This window comes from Hyla sarda, chromosome 7, assembly GCF_029499605.1.
Source record: "Hyla sarda isolate aHylSar1 chromosome 7, aHylSar1.hap1, whole genome shotgun sequence".
Classification (NCBI taxonomy): Eukaryota; Metazoa; Chordata; class Amphibia; order Anura; family Hylidae; genus Hyla; species Hyla sarda.
The window spans coordinates 99,325,902-99,349,635 of record NC_079195.1 but is presented as its reverse complement, the minus strand read 5'-3'; the positions used below and the strand labels follow the sequence as shown (position 1 = coordinate 99,349,635).

At 45.1% G+C, this 23,734-nt stretch overlaps 1 protein-coding gene across 8 annotated transcripts in view; it reads left to right on the top strand.

The window, feature by feature from the left end:
- Window positions 1-12,513, top strand: part of LOC130282188 (intelectin-1-like) — a 41,203-nt gene extending 28,690 nt beyond the window's left edge. For 7 of the 8 annotated variants that reach the window (XM_056530196.1, XM_056530199.1, XM_056530197.1 and 4 more), the window contains 3 exons: window positions 9,578-9,698; window positions 9,779-9,882; window positions 11,984-12,513. In XM_056530196.1, the coding sequence (XP_056386171.1) occupies window positions 9,578-9,698; window positions 9,779-9,882; window positions 11,984-12,136 (378 nt within the window). In that variant the 3' untranslated portion in view covers window positions 12,137-12,513. The remainder of the gene's footprint in view (window positions 1-9,577; window positions 9,699-9,778; window positions 9,883-11,983) is intronic. The other variant, XM_056530200.1, reaches the window with a different exon arrangement.
- The last annotated feature ends 11,221 nt before the right edge of the window (window positions 12,514-23,734 follow it).

Genomic DNA, 23,734 nt, shown 5'->3' with positions numbered 1-23,734 from the left:
AACAGGTTCAACATCCCGGTGACCAGTCTCGCCAGACCCCTCTACATCAATTGTGTAAATAATGAAAGATTGGACTGTACCATACGTTTCCGCACGGAGCCCCTTCTTATGAGCATCGGATCTCATCATGAGAGGATTGAACTTTTGGTCCTCCCCAATTGCACCTCGGAAATTCTCCTTGGACTTCCCTGGCTTCAACTTCATTCCCCTACCCTGGATTGGTCCACTGGGGAGATCAAGAGTTGGGGGTCCTCTTGTTCCAAGAACTGTCTAAAACCGGTTCCCAGTAACCCTTGCCGTAACTCTGTGGTTCCTCCAGTAACCGGTCTCCCTAAGGCCTATATGGACTTCGCGGATGTTTTCTGCAAAAAACAAGCTGAGACTCTACCTCCTCACAGGCCTTATGATTGCCCTATCGACCTCCTCCCGGGCACTACTCCACCCCGGGGCAGAATTTATCCTCTCTCTGCCCCAGAGACTCTTGCCATGTCCGAATACGTCCAGGAGAATCTAAAAAAGGGCTTTATCCGTAAATCCTCCTCTCCTGCCGGAGCCGGATTTTTCTTTGTGTCCAAAAAAGATGGCTCCCTACGTCCTTGCATTGACTACCGCGGTCTTAATAAAATCACGGTTAAGAACCGCTACCCCTTACCCCTCATCTCTGAACTCTTTGATCGCCTCCAAGGTGCCCACATCTTCACTAAATTGGACTTAAGAGGCGCCTATAACCTCATCCGCATCAGAGAGGGGGACGAGTGGAAAACGGCATTTAACACCAGAGATGGACACTTTGAGTATCTGGTCATGCCCTTTGGACTGTGCAACGCCCCTGCCGTCTTCCAAGACTTTGTCAATGAAATTTTTCGTGATTTGTTATACTCCTGTGTTGTTGTATATCTGGACGATATCCTAATTTTTTCTGCCAATCTAGAAGAACACCGCCAGCATGTCCGTATGGTTCTTCAGAGACTTCGTGACAACCAACTCTATGCCAAAATTGAGAAATGTCTGTTTGAATGCCAATCTCTTCCTTTTCTAGGATATTTGGTCTCTGGCCAGGGACTACAGATGGATCCAGACAAACTTTCTGCCGTCTTAGATTGGCCACGCCCCTCCGGACTCGTGCTATCCAACGCTTTTTGGGGTTCGCCAATTATTACAGGCAATTTATTCCACATTTTTCTACCATTGTGGCTCCTATCGTGGCTTTAACCAAAAAAAATGCTGATCCCAAGTCCTGGCCTCCTCAAGCAGAAGACGCCTTTAAACGACTCAAGTCTGCCTTTTCTTCGGCTCCCGTCCTCTCCAGACCTGACCCTTCCAAACCCTTCCTATTGGAGGTTGATGCCTCCTCAGTGGGAGCTGGAGCTGTTCTTCTACAAAAAAATTCTTCCGGGCATGCTGTCACTTGTGGTTTTTTCTCTAGGACCTTCTCTCCAGCGGAGAGGAACTACTCCATCGGGGATCGAGAGCTTCTAGCCATCAAATTAGCACTTGAGGAATGGAGGCATCTGCTGGAGGGATCAAGTTCTCCTGTTATTATCTACACCGACCACAAGAACCTCTCCTACCTCCAGTCTGCCCAACGGCTGAATCCTCGCCAGGCCCGGTGGTCTCTGTTCTTTGCCCGATTTAATTTTGAGATTCACTTTCGTCCTGCCGATAAGAACATTAGGGCCGATGCTCTCTCTCGTTCCTCGGATGCCTCAGAAGTTGAACTCTCTCCGCAACACATCATTCCACCTGACTGCCTGATCTCCACTTCTCCTGCCTCCATCAGGCAGACTCCTCCAGGAAAGACCTTTGTTTCTCCTCGCCAACGCCTCGGAATCCTCAAATGGGGTCACTCCTCCCATCTCGCAGGTCATGCGGGTATCAAGAAATCTGTGCAACTCATCTCCCGCTTCTATTGGTGGCCGACTCTGGAGACGGATGTTGTGGACTTTGTGCGAGCCTGCACTATCTGTGCCCGGGATAAGACTCCTCGCCAGAAGCCCGCTGGTTTTCTTCATCCTCTGCCTGTCCCCGAACAGCCTTGGTCTCTGATTGGTATGGATTTTATTACTGATTTACCCCCTTCCCGTGGCAACACTGTTATTTGGGTGGTCGTTGATCGATTCTCCAAAATGGCACATTTCATCCCTCTTCCTGGTCTTCCTTCTGCGCCTCAGTTGGCTAAACAATTTTTTGTACACATTTTTCGTCTTCACGGGTTGCCTACGCAGATTGTCTCGGATAGAGGCGTCCAATTCGTGTCTAAATTCTGGAGGGCTCTCTGTAAACAACTCAAGATTAAATTAAATTTTTCTTCTGCATATCATCCCCAGTCCAATGGACAAGTAGAAAGGATTAACCAGATCTTGGGTGATTATTTGCGACATTTTGTTTCCTCCCGCCAGGATGACTGGGCAGATCTCCTCCCATGGGCCGAATTCTCGTATAACTTCAGGGTCTCTGAGTCTTCCTCCAAATCCCCATTTTTCGTGGTGTACGGCCGTCACCCTCTTCCCCCCCTCCCTACTCCCTTGCCCTCTGGTCTGCCCGCTGTGGATGAAATTTCTCGTGACCTTTCCATCATATGGAGAGAGACCCAAAATTCTCTCTTACAAGCTTCATCACGCATGAAGAAGTTCGCGGATAAGAAAAGAAGAGCTCCCCCCGTTTTTTCCCCTGGAGACAAGGTATGGCTCTCCGCTAAATATGTCCGCTTCCGTGTCCCTAGCTACAAGTTGGGACCACGCTATCTTGGTCCTTTCAAAATTTTGTGTCAAATTAATCCTGTCTCTTATAAACTTCTTCTTCCTCCCTCTCTTCGTATCCCTAATGCCTTTCACGTCTCTCTTCTCAAACCACTCATCCTCAACCGTTTTTCTCCCAAATCTGTTCCTCCCACTCCTGTTTCTGGCTCCTCGGACATCTTCTCGGTCAAAGAAATTTTAGCTGCCAAAAAGGTCAGAGGGAAAAATTTTTTTTTAGTGGACTGGGAGGGTTGTGGTCCTGAAGAGAGATCCTGGGAACCTGAGGACAACATCCTAGACAAAAGTCTGCTCCTCAGGTTCTCAGGCTCCAAGAAGAGGGGGAGACCCAAGGGGGGGGGTACTGTTACGCCGAGCGCTCCGGGTCCCCGCTCCTCCCCGGAGCGCTCGCTTCACTCTCCCCGCGGCAGCGCTCCGGTCACGTCCTCTGACCCGGGGCGCTGCGATTCCGCTGCCAGCCGGGATGCGATTCGCGATGCGGGTAGCGCCCGCTCGCGATGCGCACCCCGGCTCCCCTACCTGACTCGCTCTCCGTCTGTTCTGTCCCGGCGCGCGCGGCCCCGCTCCCTAGGGCGCGCGCGCGCCGGGTCTCTGCGATTTAAAGGGCCACTGCGCCGCTGATTGGCGCAGTGGTCCCAATTAGTGTGTTCACCTGTGCACTTCCCTATATCACCTCACTTCTCCTGCACTCCCTTGCCGGATCTTGTTGCCTTAGTGCCAGTGAAAGCGTTCCTTGTGTGTTCCTTGCCTGTGTTTCCAGACCTTCTGCCGTTGCCCCTGACTACGATCCTTGCTGCCTGCCCCGACCTTCTGCTACGTCCGACCTTGCTTTTGCCTACTCCCTTGTACCGCGCCTATCTTCAGCAGCCAGAGAGGTGAGCCGTTGCTAGTGGATACGACCTGGTCACTACCGCCGCAGCAAGACCATCCCGCTTTGCGGCGGGCTCTGGTGAAAACCAGTAGTGGCTTAGAACCGGTCCACTAGCACGGTCCACACCAATCCCTCTCTGGCACAGAGGATCCACTACCTGCCAGCCGGCATCGTGACATTGACTTTGTGAAGAGTTTGCATCATTGGGTGTTTTGAAAAAATGCTTGCCATCTTGGTTGTTCTGACCAAGCTGTTAGGAGGTGTTGAAAGTATTGGTTACATAAGGGTACTCCCACATGGCAAACAGGCTTCGGGTGGCCCAGAAAGACCATTAGTAGAATGGATCAAGTACATGCAGCTCCCTCAGTACATTTTTCCCCCATTCAGACATAGGTGGCACCTTTATTACACATCCCTGCCCTGCCTGGACCATTTTCAGGAGATGGCAGAATAAAACTGGTGCCACCATGACCTTTATTTGTAGAGGGGTCATGAACCAGAAAAATGGACTGCTACAGACGGCAACTGTATTGTCTTCAGCAATGGTTGAAGGTTTTTGTTGGGATCTGACAACAGCTGGATTCAAGTATGGAGGCCTCGTAGTAAGCTCTTCAATCCTGCCTTTGCTGTGGAGTGACACACTGCCCCATCTGTTGGTGTGATGATTTGTGGAGCCATCAATACGACAGTCGGATATAGTTTTAAGGAAGACACAAAAGTTTATAGAGTAATTTCAGAAAATGTACTTTACTTAGAATAGTGGATGCATGGAATGGTCTTCCTGTAGAAGTGATGGCTACAAATACAGTAAAGAAATGTATGCATGGAATAGGCATAAGGCTATTCTTCATTAAGATAAGGTCAGGGACTATTGGACACACTAGATGTTCTTATCTGTAGACACATTCAATATTTCTATTGGTATATGAATAGATGTTTTTGTTAAAATAATTGCTTTGTCGACAAATAATTAACAATTTCTTGTCAATATAGTAAGATGTGAAAAATATTTACTGTCTGTATTAATTGGCTTTTAAGATACTCAATTCAAACAACTTACATAGCATGTGCACATTTACAGGAAGTGAAGTTATATGAAAACACAAAACTGCACATATGACGATACTAAATATGCTCTTTTTGTATGTTAACATTTTTCTATTTGAAACATAGGAATAGTTTGAATTTTTAACCCCTTAAGGACCCACCCATTTTCACCTTAAGGACCCGAGCATTTTTGGCATATCTGACCACTGTCACTTTAAGCATTAATATCTCTGGGATGCTTTTACTTATGAATTTGATTCCAAGATAGTTTTTTGTGACATATTCTACTTTAACATATTGGTAATTTTTTTGTCAATACTTGCATCATTTCTTGGTGAAAAATTCCCAAATTTCATGAAAAATGTAAAAATTTTGCATTTCAGTTTTGAAGTGGATTTGAAGGGCCTTCATATTAGAAATACCCCACAAATTACCCCATTATAAAAATGGCACCCAGAAAAGTATACAAAATGACATTCAGAAAGTTTGTTTACCCTTTAGGTGTTTCACAGGAATAGCAGCAAAGTGAAGGAGAAAATTCTAAATCTCCATTTTTTACACTTGCATGTTCTTGTTGACCCAGTTTTTAAATATTTACAAGGGGTAAAGGGAGAAACCCCCCCCCCTAAAATGTGTAAACCAATTTCTCTTAACTTAAGTAAGGAAATACCTCATATGTGAACATAAAGTGCTCTGTTTGTGCACTAGAGGGCTCATAAGGGAAGGAGCGACAATGGAATTTTGGAGAGTGAGTTTGCTGAAATGGTTTTGGGGGGGCATGTTTCATTTCGGAAGCCCCTATGGTGCCATAGAAAAAAACCACATTGCATACTATTTTGGAAACTACACCCCTCAAGGCACATAACAAGGGGTCCAGTGAGCCTTAACACCCCACAGGTGTTTGACGACTTTTCGATAAATTCAGATGTGTAAATGACATTTTTTTTTTCACTAAAATGCATTTTTTTCCAACCAAATTTACCATTTTTATAAGAGGTAATAGGAGAAAATCCTCCCAAAATTAGTAACCCCGTTTCTTCTGAGTATGGAAATACCCCATTTGTGGACGTAAAGTGCTCTTCGTGAGCACTACAATGTTCAGAAGAGAAGGAGCCACATTTGGCTTTCTGAAAGCAAATTTTGGTTAAATTGTTTTTTTTTTGGGGGGGTGGGAGGGGCATGTCGCATTTAGGAAGCCCCTATGATGCCAGAATAGCAAAAAAAGCCCCACATGGCACACTATTTGGAAAACAACACACCTCAAGGAATGTAACAAGGGTTACAGTGAGCCTTTACAACCCACAGGTGTTTGACAAATTTCTGCAAAAGTTGAACGTGAAAAATGTTTTTTTTTTTACACTAAAATGCTGGTGTTACCCCTAATTTTTCATGCGCCATGGAGGCTTTGTAAACACACATAGCCTTCAATTCCAGACACATTCTCTCTCCAAAAGCCCAATGGCGTTCCTTCTCTTCTGAGCATTGTAGTGCGCCGCAGAGCACTTTGCGTCCACACATGGGGTATTTATATACTCAGAAGAAATGGGTTTACAAATTTTGGGAGGATTTTTTTCCTATTACCCCAGCATAAAACACCAGCATTTTAGTGAAAAAATTTAATTTTTTTTTACAATAACATGCTGGAGTAGACCACAACTTTACCTTTTCATAAGGGGTGAAAGGAGAAAAAGCCCCCCAATATTTGTTAGGCAATTTCTCCTGAGTACGGAAATACCCCATATGTGGCCCTAAAGTGTTGCCTTAAAATATGACAGGGCGCCATGTGAGAGCACCATGTGCAGTTGAGGCCTAAATTAGGGATTTGCATAGGAACGGACTAGAATGCAAGAATTAGACTTGCCTCTGATACTAAAATTATCCTACGGCAGTGTTTCCCAAACAGGGTGCCTCCAGCTGTTGCAAAACTCCCAGCATGCCTGGACAGTCAATGTCTGTCCGGCAATACTGGGAGTTGTTGTTTTGCAACAGCTGGAGGCTCCATTTTGGAAACAGTGCCGCAGCAGACGTTTTTAATTTTTATTGGGGGGGAGGGGGGGTAGCTGTATAAGGGTATATGTAGTGTTTTACCCTTTATTTTGTGTAAGTATAGTGTAGTGTTTTTAGGGTACATTCACACAGGCGGGGGTTTACAGCGAGTTTCCCTCCGGAAAATTTGCTGCATCTCAAACTTGCAGCGAGAAACTCACTGTAAACCCCTGCCCGTGTGAAGAGATTGTTACTAAACTCAGTGTTTCGCGACCAGTGTGTCTCCAGTGGTTGCAGATCTACAACTCCCAACATGTACGGTCTGTCAGTGCATGCTGGGAGTTGTAGTTTTTCACAGCTGAACTCAGTGTTTTGCAACCAGTGTGCCTTCAGCTGTTGCAAAAGCTAAAACCCACAGCATGCACGGACAGCCGAAGGGCAGGCTGGGCCTTGTAGTTATGTTCCATTTTGGAAACAGTGCCGTACCAGCCATTTAAAAATTTTATTGGGAGGGTGGCGGAGTGGGAGTAACAATGTAGGGGTATATGTAGTGTTTTACCCTTTATTTTGTGTAGGTGTAGTGTAGTGATTTTAGGGTACATTCACACAGGTGGGTGTTTACAGCGAGTTTCCTGCCGGAAAAATTGCTGCATCTCAAACTTGCAGCAAGAAGCTCACTGTAAACCCCCACCTGTGTGAATGTACCCTGTACATTCACATAGGGGGGGGGGGGGGGGCAAACCTCCAGCTGTTGCAAAACTACAACCCCCAGCATGATCTTCGGTTGTCGCACATGCTGGGGGTTTTAGTTATGCAACAGCTGGAGGCACACTGGTTGCAAAAAACTGAGAGTTTGTTACTTTTTGTTACTTAACTCGCAACCAGTGTGCCTCCAGCAGTTGCAAAACTACAACTCCCAGCATGTACGGTCTATCAGTGCATACTGGGAGTTGTAGTTTGCAACAGCTGGAGGCACACCTGTTGCAAAACACTGAGTTAGGTAACAAACTCTTGGTGTTTTGCAACCAGTGTGCCTCTAGCTGTTGCATAACTCTCAGCCAAAGGGCATGCTTGGACTTGTAGTTATGCAACAGCTGGAGGCACACTACTGCAACTCCCAGCATGCCCTTTGGTAGTTTGTGCATGCTGGGGGTTGCAGTTATGCAATTGCTAGAGGAACACTTTTTCATAGAAAAAATGTGCCTTCAGCTGTTGCCTAATTACAACCCCCAGCATGCACAAACTACCAAAGGGCATTCTGGGAGTTGCAGTTGTGCCTTCTGCTGTTGCACAACAACAACTCCCAGCATACCCTTTTGGACAAGCTGGGAGTTGTTGATGCAGGAGGCACGGCCTTACCTTCTGTTCCTACGCATGTCCTGCCTGTCATCCTGCCGCCACCGCTGTCTCCGCTCTGTGGGCCCGATCCTGCTGCCGATGCTGGGGATCAGGGGCCCCCACTACAGATACACACTCTCGGCACCCGCTCTCGGCCTCCTGAGTAGGGGCTGAGTGGGTGCCATTAGGGACACCCCCACACCAGGCATCCTGATCGTCGGCCGGCACCAGTGCCACCTCACTCCTGCTGCTAAAGGGTGATAGGTGCCATGTCAACGGCACCTATCACCCTTTTTTTCTGGGTCTCTGGGGACCTGATTGACCCGGAATTGCCGACATATGGGGGGGGGGGGTGTCTCAGGACCTCCCCAAAGGTTTGCACGGGGTGCCTGCTGAATGATTTCAGCAGGCATCCCGGTCCAGTCCCTGCCCGATGTGTGGCAGGGACCGGAATTCCCACAGGCATACAGGTACGCCCAGGGTCCTTAAGTCCCAGGACATCAGGACGTACCTGTATAGCCTGGTTCCTTAAGGGGTTAATGAGAGGGCTTTTTTCAAATATTTTCAAAAACTTTTTTACTTAGGCATTGCGTTGATCCATGGGGAGGCCAATGTGATGCCTGAACAACCAGTAACATACTGTATAAATAGCCAGCATTGGATATCAGTCAGTAAAAGTTATTGATGATGGCTGTCACTAACTGATATCCACTGGGTATGGCAAGGGCTCAACTCCTAAGCCTGCTCCCTACACCCCTATCAGCCCCATGATGAAAATAAATGTTATTGGAAGAGATGAGCGAACTTACAGTAAATTCGATTCATCACGAACTTCTCGGCTCGGCAGTTGATGACTTATCCTACATAAATTAGTTCAGCTTTCAGGTGCTCCGGTGGGCTGGAAAAATGGATACAGTCCTAGGAAAGAGTCTCCTAGGACTGTATCCACCTTTTCCAGCCCACGGGAGCACTTGAAAGCTGAACTAATTTATGCAGGATAAGGCATCAACTACCGAGCCGAGAAGTTTGTGACGAATCGAATTGTGACGAGTTTGTTCGCTCATCTCTAGATATTGGTTTCCACTGGGTTAAAAGGTGTACAACAGTCTTTCCTGTTGTCTAGTAAATTCTGTGTGGGATTGTACAGTGTGAATGATTTTCTTGATCCAATAGAGAAGGTGATAAAAAAGATAGATTTACTAGACACCCACAAATAATAAAAAAACAAAACACCTTAACAGTCAATTGGCAATGCATCCAGGTACTTTCCTTTTACAGGTTTCCTCTGCTATCCAGGACGACCCCCCCACCTTAGCCTAAACATTGGTAGATTCACATATGATCAGACTATGTATAGCTTGTTGGGAGTTTGTAAATGAGGAAACACATAGGTCTGCCAAAAAGATATTTTCACCAAAGAGTATATGTTTTGTTTTAATGAATACTATTTGGAAATACCCTTTACTATAGGTTATAGAAGTGTACAACCCCTTGACAACATGGTTTATAACGTTTGTCCTCATGCAGACTGTGAGCCTTTATTCAGCATATAAACATAACCTTTTTGATGCTCCCTCAGAAATACCCAGTAGTGTACAATGCCGGAGCCTGCCTTGCACAGAATGGACCAGCTATTCCAGTTGTGTATGACTTTGGAAGTGCTGAGAAGACAGCATTATATTACTCCCCTAATGGCGCAAGTAAGATCCCGTATAACGGTAATATTAAGAGCAGTGAAGATGTTCTCTATACTGATATTTATTTTTGTGTGTATCTACAGAAGAGTACACTGCCGGCTATGTTCAATTCCGGGCTATTAATTATGAAAGATCTGCCCTGGCTCTATGTCCAGGTGTGAAGGTGACTGGATGCAATGTAGAACATGTAAGTATTAGAGTAGTGTAGAACTGACTTTATTCTATTGATACACTTTACAGTATCATCTGTCATAATGTTCCATAGTACTTAACCCATTAAGGACTCAGGGTTTTTCCGTTTTTGAACTTACGTTTTTTCCTACTTACCTTTAAAAAAAAAAAAAAAATTCTTTCAATTTTGCACCTAAAAATCCATAGGATGGCTTATTGTTGGTGCCACCAATTCCACTTTGTAATAACATCAGTCATTTTAGCCAAAAATCTACGGCGAAACAGAAAAAAAATCATTGTGCGACAAAATTGAAGAAAAAACGCCATTTTGTAACTTTTGGGGGCTTCTGTTTCTACGCAGTACATTTTACGGTAAAAATGACACCTTTTCTTTATTCTGTAGGTCCATACTATTAAAATGATACCCTACTTATATAGGTTTGATTTTGTCGTACTTCTGGAAAAAGTCATAACTACATGCACATGCACCGTGATCTGAAGTTTTTTAGCGGTACCATTTTTGTATTGATCTGACTTTTTGATCGCTTTTAATAAATTTTTTCATGATTTCAAAAGTAACCAAAAATACGCTATTTTGGACTTTGGAATTTTTTTTGCGCGTACGCCATTGACCGTTTTAATTAATTATATATTTTTACAATTCAGACATTTCCACATGTGGCGATACCACATATAATTATTTAAATTTTTATTTACACAGCTTTTTTTTTAATGGGAAAAGGCGGGTTATTCAAACTTATATTAGGGAAAGGGTTAAATGATCTTTATTCACTTTTTTACCTTTTTTTTTTGCAATGTTATAGCCCCCATAGGGGGGCTATAATACTACACACATTGATCTTTTACAGTGATCATTGTAATCCCATAGGATAACAATGATCAATGATCCTGCCGCTTGACTGCTCATGTCTGGATCTCAGGCACTGAGCAGTCATTCGGCGTTGGGACACACAGTAGGAAGGTAGGGGCCCTCCTTGTGTGTTCCAGCTGTTCAAGATGCCACGATTTCGCTGAGCTAGCCGGGAGTACTTTACTTTCACTTTAGATGCGGCGATCAACTTTGAAAGCCGCGTCTAAAGGGTTAATAGCACGTGGCCCCGCAATCAGTGCCGCACGATTAGCCACAGGTCCTGGACGTTATTAGAGGCTATGCCTGACCCGCTATGATGCTGGGCCATGCCATGGCCCCGCGTTATAAAAGGGAGCAGACTCAGGGCGCACAGGTATGCTCTGAGTCCTTAAGTGGTTAAAGAAGTATGCAAAAAACATTTTCAAAGTGATACAGATTTCTAATTATCTCTATTAGAAAACATATTAAACCTACCAGTACTTATCAGCTACTGTATGCTCTGGAGGAAGTCATAAAGTTCTTTCCAGTCCAACACAGTGCCCCCTGCTGCCACCTCTGTCCAAGTCAGAAAGTGTCTAGAGCAGGAGTGTTTTGCTTTGGTAATTTGTTCTTGCTCTAGGTAGTTCCTGAAACAGACAGAGGTGGCAGCAGGGAGCTCTGTGGGGATACAGCAGCATATAAATACTGGAAGGCTTGATTGTTTTTGTTTGAAAATAAATGTTATTTTCTGGAATACCTTTTAAAGGGGTAGTCCAGTGGTGAAAAACTTATCCCCTATCCTAAAGATAGGGGATAAGTTTGAGATCGCGGGGGGTCCGACCACTGGGGCCCCCTGCGATCTCTCTCTACGGGGGCCAGGCTCTTCGGCCAGATAGCGGGTGTCAACCACCGCACGAAGCGGGGGCCGACACGCCCCCTCAATACATCTTTATGGCAGAGCCGGAGATTGCCGAAGGCAGCGCTCCGGCTCTGCCATAGAGTTGTATTGAGGGGGCATGTCGGCCGCCGCTTCGTGCGGAGGTAGAAACGCCCCCTTCCCGCGGGCTGTCGGGGCTCCATACAGGAGATCGCGGGGGACCCAGTGGTCAGACCCCCCAGCATCTGCAACTTATCCCCTATCCTTAGAATAGGAGATAAGTTGTTCACCACTGGGTTCACCACTGGATATCTCCTTTAAGACTCTACTAGTACTGCATACGTTATGGTATACCCCGGACAATAGCAGATTGTGCTAATGTTCTTCCAGCACTGCATTGGAGGAGGTGGTTATATCCCAGAAGGAAACCCTGTTCAATGTGGAGACTTTGCTGCCTTTGACTGGAATGGTCATGGAACACATGTTGGATGGAGTAGCACCAAGGAAATAACTGAAGCAGCCGTCCTCCTCTTCTATCGCTAATATGGGTGAATTACCAAATGTTTTGCTTCAGGTCTGGAAAATGTGAAGAAATAGCATTTTATAACCTGTCTTTGTTATAAGATCTGCAACTGTATTTTTTTTGTAGAATTTTAAAGCTATGGACAGTTTTGCATTGATTTTTTTTTAGTTCCTTTGTTTCCTGAATCGAAAATGAAACAATGTTCCTCTTCTATCGTTAATCTGGGTGAATTGCTACATTTTTAGCTTCAGGTCTGAAAAATGCTGAAGAAATGAAATATTAAAATCGGACTTTGAGCTACAACTGTATTTTTTAGTAGAATTTTAAAGCTATGGACAGTTTTGTGCTGATTGTTTTAGATAATTTGTTTACTGAATCCAAAATAAAACAATTTTCGTCTCCTCGTTTAACATGTCCTGCCATTAAGATGCTGCTCAGAGATAGATAAAATCTGTCACACTGGCTTTCTGTTCTCTATGTTAGAGATAGTTGAAGGGATTGGGAGGTGGTTATATAGCAGAGCCGGTTGTGTAAATTTGGAGACAATCCTTTGAGGACAGCTCACAGTCTCTAGAAAGGGAGGAGGGCAGACAAATGGTAGTTCTAAGGAAAAAGTCAGCATGTAGAGGAAAAGCAAAGCTTATCTAGCAAACATTACAGGCTATAAAAAAAAAACTATGCAAAATGTTTAGTAAAGAACTATGGAGAAAATGTTTCCTACCGACATAAGTACAAAGCAAGATAAAAAGAATGCTTTTTAGTAGTGTTGACACTTTTAACACAAAAACGTTTTGTATAGGGGAAAAACATGATGTGGCAAATTTATCAAAACTCGTACAAAAAAAAAAGTTGCCCAGTTGCCCATAGCAACCAATCAGATTGCTTCTTTAATTTTTGAAAAGGCCTCTAAAGATTAAGCAATCTGATTGTTTACTAGAGGCAACTTGTCAACTTTTCCCTTGCACAGGTTTCGATAAATCTCCTGTTTAAGTCTATAAAAGATACATTTGGGGTAGAAGTTAAGAGTAGTATTGGCTACAAACTAGTTACAAGGGTTTTTAAAAGCATGAAATTAAAAATCAATTTTTTTCTTCAGAGACTTAACTTAGTAATATATCTGAATATTTATCACCAAAGGTGTCCATATCATACTGCATAAGAGGTATATATATATAATTGCTATATTAGTAATGGGCCCTATTGGTACCAAGCTGGGATTCACACCATTTAGGGCCATATACAAAGCCAAAGTGTAAATATTTCTGCCAGCAATCTATGTCAAAATGAAAATATTTAAAGCTAATACTGTAAACTGTATTTAAAGTTATACATCATGTTATGAATTAGAGCTTTTGACAACATAGCTAGCAGAATTAAGGGTGAAATTTATTAGGTCAGGCATTTTACATGGCAGTCTTAAAGCATGAACTAAAGCTGATTTCTGATATAAATTACATCAATTTCTAGTGCAAGTTAAGTCCTTCTGGCCATTGGCTGGAGGCCATATACCCTATTGCTAAGCCCCACCTACTTTCATTTTATCTTAGGAAGGATTCAGGAATCAATATTTGGTGGAATTACTCAGATGCTTTTCATAGCTTTCATGTGTCTCTACACCAATCTATCACATTTTTGTTGGGGGACTTAAAGGGGTATTCCGGGCAAAAACATTTTATCCCCTATCCAAAGGATAGGGTATAAGATGTCTGATCACGGGGGGCCCACTGCTGGGACGGCCGTCACGCCCCTCCCATAGACATGAATGGAGGGGGCGTGGCGTGACATTACATCCCCAGTCCCGGACACCCGGAGGTTTCTGAAACTGGAGACACAGCTCCCGCATAGAATGCGGGTGCTGCAGGGAGATTGCGGGGGGGTCCAGTGGTGGGCCCCCCACAATCAAACATCTTATAACTTATCCTTTGGATTGGGAATAAAATGCTTTTGACCGGAATACCCCTTTAATGCCACTCCTGGCACGAAAAATTCAAATAGCTCAGCTTTGTTTGATGGCTTGTGACATCCAGATCAAATTCCAGAGATTTTTCAATGAGGTTCAGGTCTAAAGATCGAACTGGCCATGACAGGTTCTTGATTCGGTGGTCCTCCATTCAAGACATCTTAGATATCATTTCTGCACATGGAAAAGCTGGGTACATACAATGGCCACGGGCAGCCTTTGTCTGATTACCATGCGGTATCTATGAGTCCTGGTCCTGACTTTTCATGGCCCCGCCCCTCTGGTTGCCAATATACTGGGTTATATTACTGAATGAGGTGAATTAGCTGTAAAAAGAACAATTACTTACTTTTTTAGGTTAAGTTTTTCCAGAGTTTTGCCCTGTTGAAATCTCAATGGAGGCAGGATGCCAGCAGGATGTACAATGAGTGATGCCAGCTCGCTCAGCTCCCCTGCCTCATAAATATTTAATCCCTGACCTGCCCCCTTCTGTGACATGAGAGCTGGGTGTAGCGAGGAACAGAGTGCTCGTACCCCCCCCTCCCCCAAAGACTCTCACGGAAGGGGACAAGCAAGCAGTAAATATTAACCCCTTCCTGACCTATGACATACATGTCATACATACATGGACCCATGACGTACATGTATGTCATTTATTATATTGGCTACCACTAAAAGTGCAGTGCTGCGCCCGGTAAGATGGTGGCTATCACTGATAGCCAGCCATCTTGCCTCGGGACCTAGAGGGGTTTTGCCTCGGGATCTAGAGGGGATGGCAGCGTTTCGCACATAAAAATCCTAAGCAGCGTGGTGTGTGTGTCCCAATCACGGGGATCGGGACACACACTGCTCTGCTAGGAGACCCAAGTGTGTCCCTTACCTGTCCGGAGCTGCCAGCGCTGTGCCCGATGGCATGCTTTACTTTCACTTTTTTTTTTTTTTTAAGTTGTACAACAGCTCTCCCTAGTGTCCAAAACTTGGTACTGCATATTTTGGGCACTAGACACTATGGGGAGCTATTGTAGAGAAGTAAAAAAAAAGAATTTTAATAAAATAAATAAATAATATTTTTTTTAAAATAAATATATACATACGTATACATATATATATATATATATATATATATATATATATATATATATACATATATATATATATATATATAGTATACAAAAAAAGAGGATTGCAGCAGCACATATTGGTCAAAAAATTTAGGCTCTTAGCGCACTTTTTGATCAAAACGTGTCCCCCATCCACCATGAGGAGGTGGCCTCATTTAGGATGGGACCCTAGCACAAATTCTGAGCCTAACGCTCAACTATCCACTCACCTCTGCCAGGCATATAGCCTCTGACTGGGTGACATGCTGGATCCATTTAAAACTCCACCTGTGAAAAAGGGGGGGGGGGGGGGTGCACAGCTAAAGAGGGTGCCACTTCCCCCTGAATTGTACATACAAGAAAAAAGAAAGATAGCCAGCACAACAGCCTAATACATGGGTGCACACTGCCATGGCATATACAGAGTATACAAAAAAAGAGGATTGCAGCAGCACACATTGGTCAAAAAAATTGAGACTCTTAGCGCACTTTTTGATCAAAACGTGTCCCCCATCCACCACGGGGAGGTGGCCTCATTTAGGATGGGACTCTAGCACAAATTCTGAGCCTAACGCTCAACTATCCACTCACCTCTGCTGGGCATATAGCCTCTGACTGGGTGACATGCTGGATCCATTTAAAACTCCACCTGTGAAAAAATGGGAGGGGTGCACAGCTAAAGAGGGTGCCATTTCCCCCTGAATTGTACATACAAGAAAAAAGAAAGATAGCCAGCACAACAACCTAATACACGGGTGCACACTGCCATGGCATATACAGAGTATACAAAAAAAGAGGATTGCAGCAGCACACATTGGTCAAAAAATGTAGGCTCTTAGCGCACTTTTTGATCAAAACGTGTCCCCCATCCACCACGGGGAGGGGGCCTCATTTAGGATGGGACCCTAGCACAAATTCTGAGCCTAACGCTCAACTATCCACTCACCTCTGCTGGGCATATAGCCTCTGACTGGGTGACATGCTGGATCCATTTAAAACTCCACCTGTGAAAAAGGGGGAGGGGTGCACAGCTAAAGAGTGTGCCATTTCCCCCTGAATTGTACATACAAGAAAAAAGAAAGATAGCCAGCACAACAGCCTAAAACACGGGTGCACACTGCCATGGCATATACAGAGTATACAAAAAAAGAGGATTGCAGCAGCACACATTGGTCAAAAAAATTGAGGCTCTTAGCGCACTTTTTGATCAAAACGTGTCCCCCATCCACCACGGGGAGGTGGCCTCATCTGGTCCGGTGCTGCAAGACTGTCCGGTGAGGAGGTCGTCCGGTGGGATAGTGGTTCCGGGCTGCTATCTTCACCGGGGAGATCTCTTTTAAGCGCTTCGGGCCCGGCCCCAGAATAGTCACGTTGCCTTGACGACGACGCAGAGGTACGTTCATTACCAACGTACTTCTGCGTCATCGTCAAGGCAACGCCTCTATTCTGGGCCCTAAGCGCGGAGAAGAGGCGCCCCCGGTGAAGATAGCAGCCCGGAACCAATATCCCACCGGACGACCTCCTCACCGGACAGTCCTGCAGCACCGGACCAGCGCCGAGCGGAGGCAAGTACTGTACAGAACTAAAGGGGGTGAGAGGGGGCTGGATGATGTCGAAGGCCGCAGTGGTCTTCAACCTGCGGACCTCCAGAGATTTCAAAACTACAACTCCCAGCAAGCCCGGACAGCCGATGGCTGCCCGGGCTTGCTGGGAGTTGTAGTTTTGAAACCTCTGGAGGTCCGCAGGTTGAAGACCACTGAGGGCGGATGATGACAAGAGGATGATGAAGGGGGGGTGTGGGATGATGACAAGAGGATGATGAAGGGGGGTGGGGATGATGACAAGGGGATGATGAAGGGGGGTGTGGGATGATAAGGGGATGATGAAGGGGGGTGGGGATGATGACAAGGGGATGATGAAGGGGGGGGGGTGGGATGATGACAAGGGGATGATGAAGGGGGGTGGGGATGATGAAGGGGGTGTGTGGGATGATGACAAGGGGATGATGACAGGTGATGGTGATGAGGGTCTGGATGATGACAGGGTGATGATGATGAGGATGTTAATGACGGGGGTCTGGATGATGACAGGGGGGATGATGTATTTCCCACCCTAGGCTTATACTCGAGTCAATAACTTTTCCTGGGATTTTGGGTTGAAATTAGGGGCCTTGGCTTATACTCGGGTCGGCTTATACTCGAGTATATATGGTATGTAGAAAAGCAGCAGCACTCCATGCGTGAATAATGTGTGGCTTTATTCACCAAAACATCAGAGGTTGCAACGTTTCAGCCTTCTCACAAGGCCTTTGTCAAGCAGTGATAAGTACAAGGTGTGTGATATTTATATCATACAGGTGTGACACAATTAGTGACGTCATATGTTTACAAATGAATGAGTATGATCATAGGTGGACAGACAAATTACAAACACTACATATACATCAGATGTCTGCCTCGTATGAAAAAACAGCAAATCCATAACAAACTGAAATAATGTATTCATAGAGTATTTAAGTTTATACACGCATATATACACACACACACATATATATTCAAATTGTTATTGTTCCCAAAATAAAATTGATTTTAAACTTTTGTAGAAAATTTGAAAAAATGCTCATAATAATATAAGCCTTCCAATGTCTTAAAAAAGTTAAAGAATGTTTAACAAATGATGCCAGCATAAAGTAGACATGTTGTGGATGTGACTCATAACTACATTTTTTTGGCATGACTATTAAGTAGAGAGTTTCAAACATAGAGAAATGACATTTTTTTAAATTGTTCACAATATTTTTGAGTTTTTCACAAAAATCGCTTCATGTATCAACAAAAATTTACCACTAATATAAAGTACAATATGTCTCGAAAAAACAATCTCTGAATCACTTTGCCTGGTAAAAGCAGTTCAAAGTTATTACCACTTAAAGAGACACATGTCAGATTTGAAAAAACGGACTGGGTCATAAAGGCCAAAACTAGCTGGGTCATAAAGGGGTTAATGGGGCAGCTATTCTCCCACATTATAACCCAGTATATTGGGTTTAGTGCAGATGAAATTGCTATTAGATTCTTTATAACAATTATATTAGAAGGGATAACACATGTTCTCATAAACATTGTAGTTGATCCTGTGTGTGGCCAGGTCAAGTTGGGGGTTCAAGATGGGGGCTTCTATGGGAAGCACTTCCTGACGAGTGCTAAATAAACGTGTATGCTGCCTACTCTGAACAGAGCACCTGCTGTCAGAATAAAAAAAAAGAAAAGAAAAGTGAGGATCACAAGAATGAAGGGATGAAGAAGCAGCTGCATACTAACAAGAGAGTGGGGTAGTGATTTGGGGTGCCATAAACTCCTAAGATAAGTCCTTTCAGTGATAACAAGGCTGGCATTGCTAAGGTACATTGACCCCTATCTCTGTTGAATCTCTCTCTTATCATATATGTTTATCTGTCTGATTATCTGTCTATCTATCTATCTATTTATCTATCTTTCCATCTAATGCATCTGGTTCTTTGGATTTTACATCAATATAGGTTTCAGTTTTAGTCACGACATGTATCAATGGTCACAAAACATTGTGCGGAGAAACATGGGGGCGATACATCTTGCCTTCAGCTTCAGGGCATTGAAAGAGTTATACTGCACCTAGAGGGGGAAACCTGAAACAAAAGATTTTGGACCGTGAGGTGTATTGGATAATGAGACTCAATACAAGATTTCCGCATGGTCTGAATAGGAGTGTAAGACTCACCGCAGATGGCAGGTACCCAGGGAGTAGATGAACCGTAATACCACGGTAGTCTGGAGCAGGTGAAGTAATAGATCCGCTGGACCTGTGTGGCAGATGACGCGGGCTGTGCCAGGGAGCGGAGTCTAAGGTGCCGCTGGTTTTCACCAGAGCCCGCCGCAAGGCGGGTTGGACTTGCTGCGGTAGGTGACACCCAGATCGCTACCCCTGGCACGACTCGACCACACAGGTTGCTGAGGTGAAGCGTGGTACCAAAGGAATAGGCAAGACATAGTCGGGCAGGCTAGAGGTCAGGGCAGGCGGCACAGGAGCGTAGTCAGTGGGGTAGCAGAAGGTCAATAGGCTGGTGGCTAGAAACACAGTCGGGTCACGGAATACAGAGGTATGGTACACGGCAAGGAAATAACTATAAGTGCTTTCTCTAAGGCACAGGGCAAACAAAGATCCAGCAGGGGGCTAAGGAGGAGCTAGAACTTATAAAAAAGGTGCAGGTGCAATTACTAATTACGGGCGCACTGGCCCTCTAAATTTCACAGCTCCGGCGCGTCGGAGCTGAGGGACAGAGGCCGGGGACGGAGGTGAGTGACGGGCTGGGACGGGGGGAGATGCGCTCACGGCCGGAATGTCCGTCCGGAGCGCCGCTTGTGACAGTACCCCCCCCCCCCCCTTTGGTCTCCCCCTCTTCTTGTGGGACAAACATTTTTTGAGGAGATTTCGGTCCAAGATGTTTTCCTCAGGCTCCCAGAACCTCTCCTCAGGACCAAAACCCCTCCAGTCAACCCCAAAAAATTTTTTGCCACATACAATTTTAGAGGGCAGGATTTTTTTAAATTGAAAAATATCAGAGGAACTGGAGACAGGAGTTGGAGCAGAATTTTTTCTTTGAGAATAATGGTTGATAACCAGAGGTTTGAGGAGAGAAACATGCAAGGAGTTAGGAATGCGTAAAGAAGGTGGCAAGCGGAAATTGTATGAAACTGGATTGATTTTTTGTAATACCTCGAATGGACCAAGGAAATGAGGACCGAGTTTGTAACTTGGGATTTTAAACCGGATGAATTTAGAAGGTAACCAATCTTTATCACCAGGAGAGAAGGATGGAGGAGATCTTCTTTTTTTTGGCTGCCTGAGTCTTCATTCGGGAGGATGCCAGAGATAAAGATTGCCGAGTCTGTCGCCAAATGGAGGAAAAATCTCTGACAAGTTCATCTACAGCAGGGAGACTGCAAGAAACTGGGACCGGAAGAGGAGACCTAGGATGATGACCAAAAACAATAAAAAATGGAGATGTCTTTGTGGACTCAGAGTCCTTCTGATTGTAGGAAAATTCGGCCCAGGGAAGAAGATCTACCCAATCGTCCTGATGGGCAGACACAAAATGGCGTAAATAAGTCTCCAAAATTTGATTTATCCTTTCCACCTGACCATTGGACTTGGGGTGGTAGGCAGAGGAGAAATCCAAACTGAGGCCAAGACAGGAACAGAGGGGTCGTCAGAATTTGGACACAAACTGCACTCCGCGGTCCGAGACAATGTTTTCTGGAAGCCAATGAAGGCGGAAGAGACGAATTAAGAAGTGCTTGGCCAGTTGTGGAGCAGATGGCAGTCCGGGAAGAGGAATGAAATGAGTCATGTTAGAAAACCGATCTACCACAACCCAGATGACTGTGTTATTGTGTGATGATGGAAGGTCGGTAATAAAATCCATAGCAATGTGAGTCCATGAAATCTCAGGGATGGGCAACGGCTGCAAAAGTCCCGCGGGTCTCTGTTGGGAGGTCTTGTCTCGAGCACAAGTGGTACAGGAACGCACAAATTCAGAGACATCGTGTTCCAGACGTGGCCACTAGAGATGAGCGAACTTTTGAAAAATTAGATTTGGCCGATTTGCCGAATTTTCCGAAAAAGCTTGTTTCGATCCAAATTGTTTCGCGGCAAATCTATATTCAAAAAGGCTATTTCTAGCCTACAGACAGCCTCAATAGGGCTATAGAACACTTTGCTGTGTTCTAAAACGCATATAGAGTGTGCTGGGGTAATGAAATAATACCAGAAAAGAAGCAGACCGTGGCACTGGGTATATGATGCAAATAAAAGGGTTCCTTTATTGCGGCATTGCAGGTAACAGGAGTGAACAGTCAGGCAGCCGACAAGTGCAAGTTTTGCGCCAAATGACGCTTTCTCTGTCATTTGACGCAAAACTCGCGCTTGTCGGTTGCCTGACTGTTCACTCCTGTTACTTGCGATGCCGCAATAAAGGAACCCTTTTATTTGCATCATATACCCAGTGCCACGGTCTGCTTCTTTTCTGAGATTTTCAACGCTGCTGTTTCTTCCGATGAGCACTGGACTGCTGGAATCAACTCTGATACACATCCAGGACTTCACTTGGCTATAAGTAGTGGAGGGCATTGTTTATCTAATTTACCAGTGAAATAATACTGTTATTCAGAATAACATGCAGATTACCGGCATCGCTTTTAGAATCACTGCCGCACAGCAGCACAATGACAGAGCCTGGTGGTGGCATCAGTGTCAGGACACCATATAGTGGCTGAATGACACAGCTTGGATGAGGCTGAAGCATGAGGACACAAGGGCCAGATTAAGACTGCCTGGAAGACGGAGCACTTCATTATGTTGGCCCCCCCCCCGCCTTCTTTCCCGTGTTTTCCCCTGCTCATCATTCTCCCCTCCCCCTCCTACTCATCATTCCCCGCCTGCTCATCATTCTCCCCCCCTACGCATCATTCTCCCCCCCAGCTCATCATTCCCTCCCTGCTCATTATTACTCCCCTGCTCATCATTACCCCCCTGATCATTATTACCCCCCTGGTCATCATTACTTCCCCCCTTGCTCATTATTACCCCCCCCCCCTGCTCATCATTAACCCCCCCTGCTCATCAATCCCCCCTCATCCCGCTCATCATTCCCCCCATCATTGCTCCCCCTCCTCCAGCTTTTTCTATATTTCATATTTCCTTACCTGACCGCGCTCGGCAGGCTCAGGTGAAGCGTCGGATCTTGGGGCTGTGATGAGTTACGTCTCCTGCGGCTCCTCTGCACAGCGCCAGGGACATCACTTGTCATTTCCTGCAGCGCTGGGGTGTAATGAAGAAAACTGTGCCCTGCAGGAAATGATGAGTGACGCCCCTGATGTCGTGCAGAGGACCCGCAGGAGACGTCGCTCGTCACAGCCCACATGACCCGACGCATCACCTGAGCCTGCCGAGTGCGGCCAGGTAAGGAAATATGAAAAATAGGAAAAGCAGGAGGAGTCCGGGGTGGGCCCACAGGAGCCGGCGCTGGTCACTGTTTTAAAGTGTCCGCGGCCGGGCTATTGGGGGGCCTCGATCCGCTACTGAGCAGCCCGCAGGGATGTCCCGAATGTGACGGGGCCCCCTGCGGGCACAGGGCCCGGAGCAGGTGCTCCATGAGCGCCAATGATGATCCGGCCCTGGAGGACACATATAGTGGCTGAATGACACAGCGTGGAGGTGTTGGCAGCATGAGGACACCATAAAGTGGCTGAATAACACAGCGTGGAGGTGTTGGCAGCATGAGTAGGCACTAGGCCTTCACAATCCCTAAGATTAAAAGATGAATTTAGAAATTTAAACCAAAGATTTTGGAAAGCGGGTGCTACCTATGATAACAATTGAATTTCCCAGACCCAGGCCCAGCAGCGGCATCAGTAAACCATATATTGCCGGCATGACACACCCTGGAGTTGGCTGATGCATGAGTACACACCAGGGCTTCACAATCCCCCCAAAAAACACAACAATTTTAGAAATTTTTGAAAAAGATTTTGGATAGCGGGTGCTACCTATGAGAAAATGTGAAATTACCAGACCCAGGCCCAGCAGCGGCATTAGTAAACCATATATTGCCTGAATGACACAACCTGGAGTTGGCTGATGCACGAGTACACAGCAGGGCTTCACAATCCCCCCCAAAAAAACACAACAGTTTTAGAAATTTTTGAAAAAGATTTTGGATAGCGGGTGCTACCTATGAGTAGTGTTGAGCGGCAAAGGCCATATTCAAATTTGCTATATTTTGCAAATATATGGACGAATATTCGTCATATATTTGCTAAATTCAAATATTCGTAATATTCACGTTTTATTTTCGCATACGAAAATTTGCGTATGCGAAAATTATCAGGCGCAAAAATTAGCATATACAAAAATTAGCATAAGTGAAAATTAGCATATGCGATAATTTGCATATGCAAATTTGCGCTTATGCAAAAATTCGCACGCCAGTCTCACACAGTAGTATTAGAGCCTTCTTTACACCACACAAGCTGGAAGCAGAGAGGGGTGATCACTGTGATGTGTACTGTGAAAAAAAAAATGAATATTCGTCATTACAAATATATAGTGCTATATTCGCGAATATTCTTGAATTTGCAAATATGCGATATTCGCGAATAAAATTCGCATTGCGAATATTTGCGAGCAACACTACCTATGAGAAAATTTGAAATTCCCAGACCCAGGCCCAGCAGCGCCATCAGTAAACCATATATTGCCTGAATAACACAGCCTGGAGTTGGCTGATGCATGAGGAGACCATTGAAATGTCTGATTTTTTTATTTGAAATTTAAATCAAACTTTGAGTGTCCCGGACCCCAGTGTGTGGGTACGAAGGATCAAATCTAACAAGCCCCCACAGCGGCATCAGTAAACCATATATTGCCTGAATGACACAGCCTGGAGTTGGCTGATGCATGAGGAGACCATTGAAATGTCTGATTTTTTAATTTGAAATTGAAATCAAACTTTGAGTGTCCCG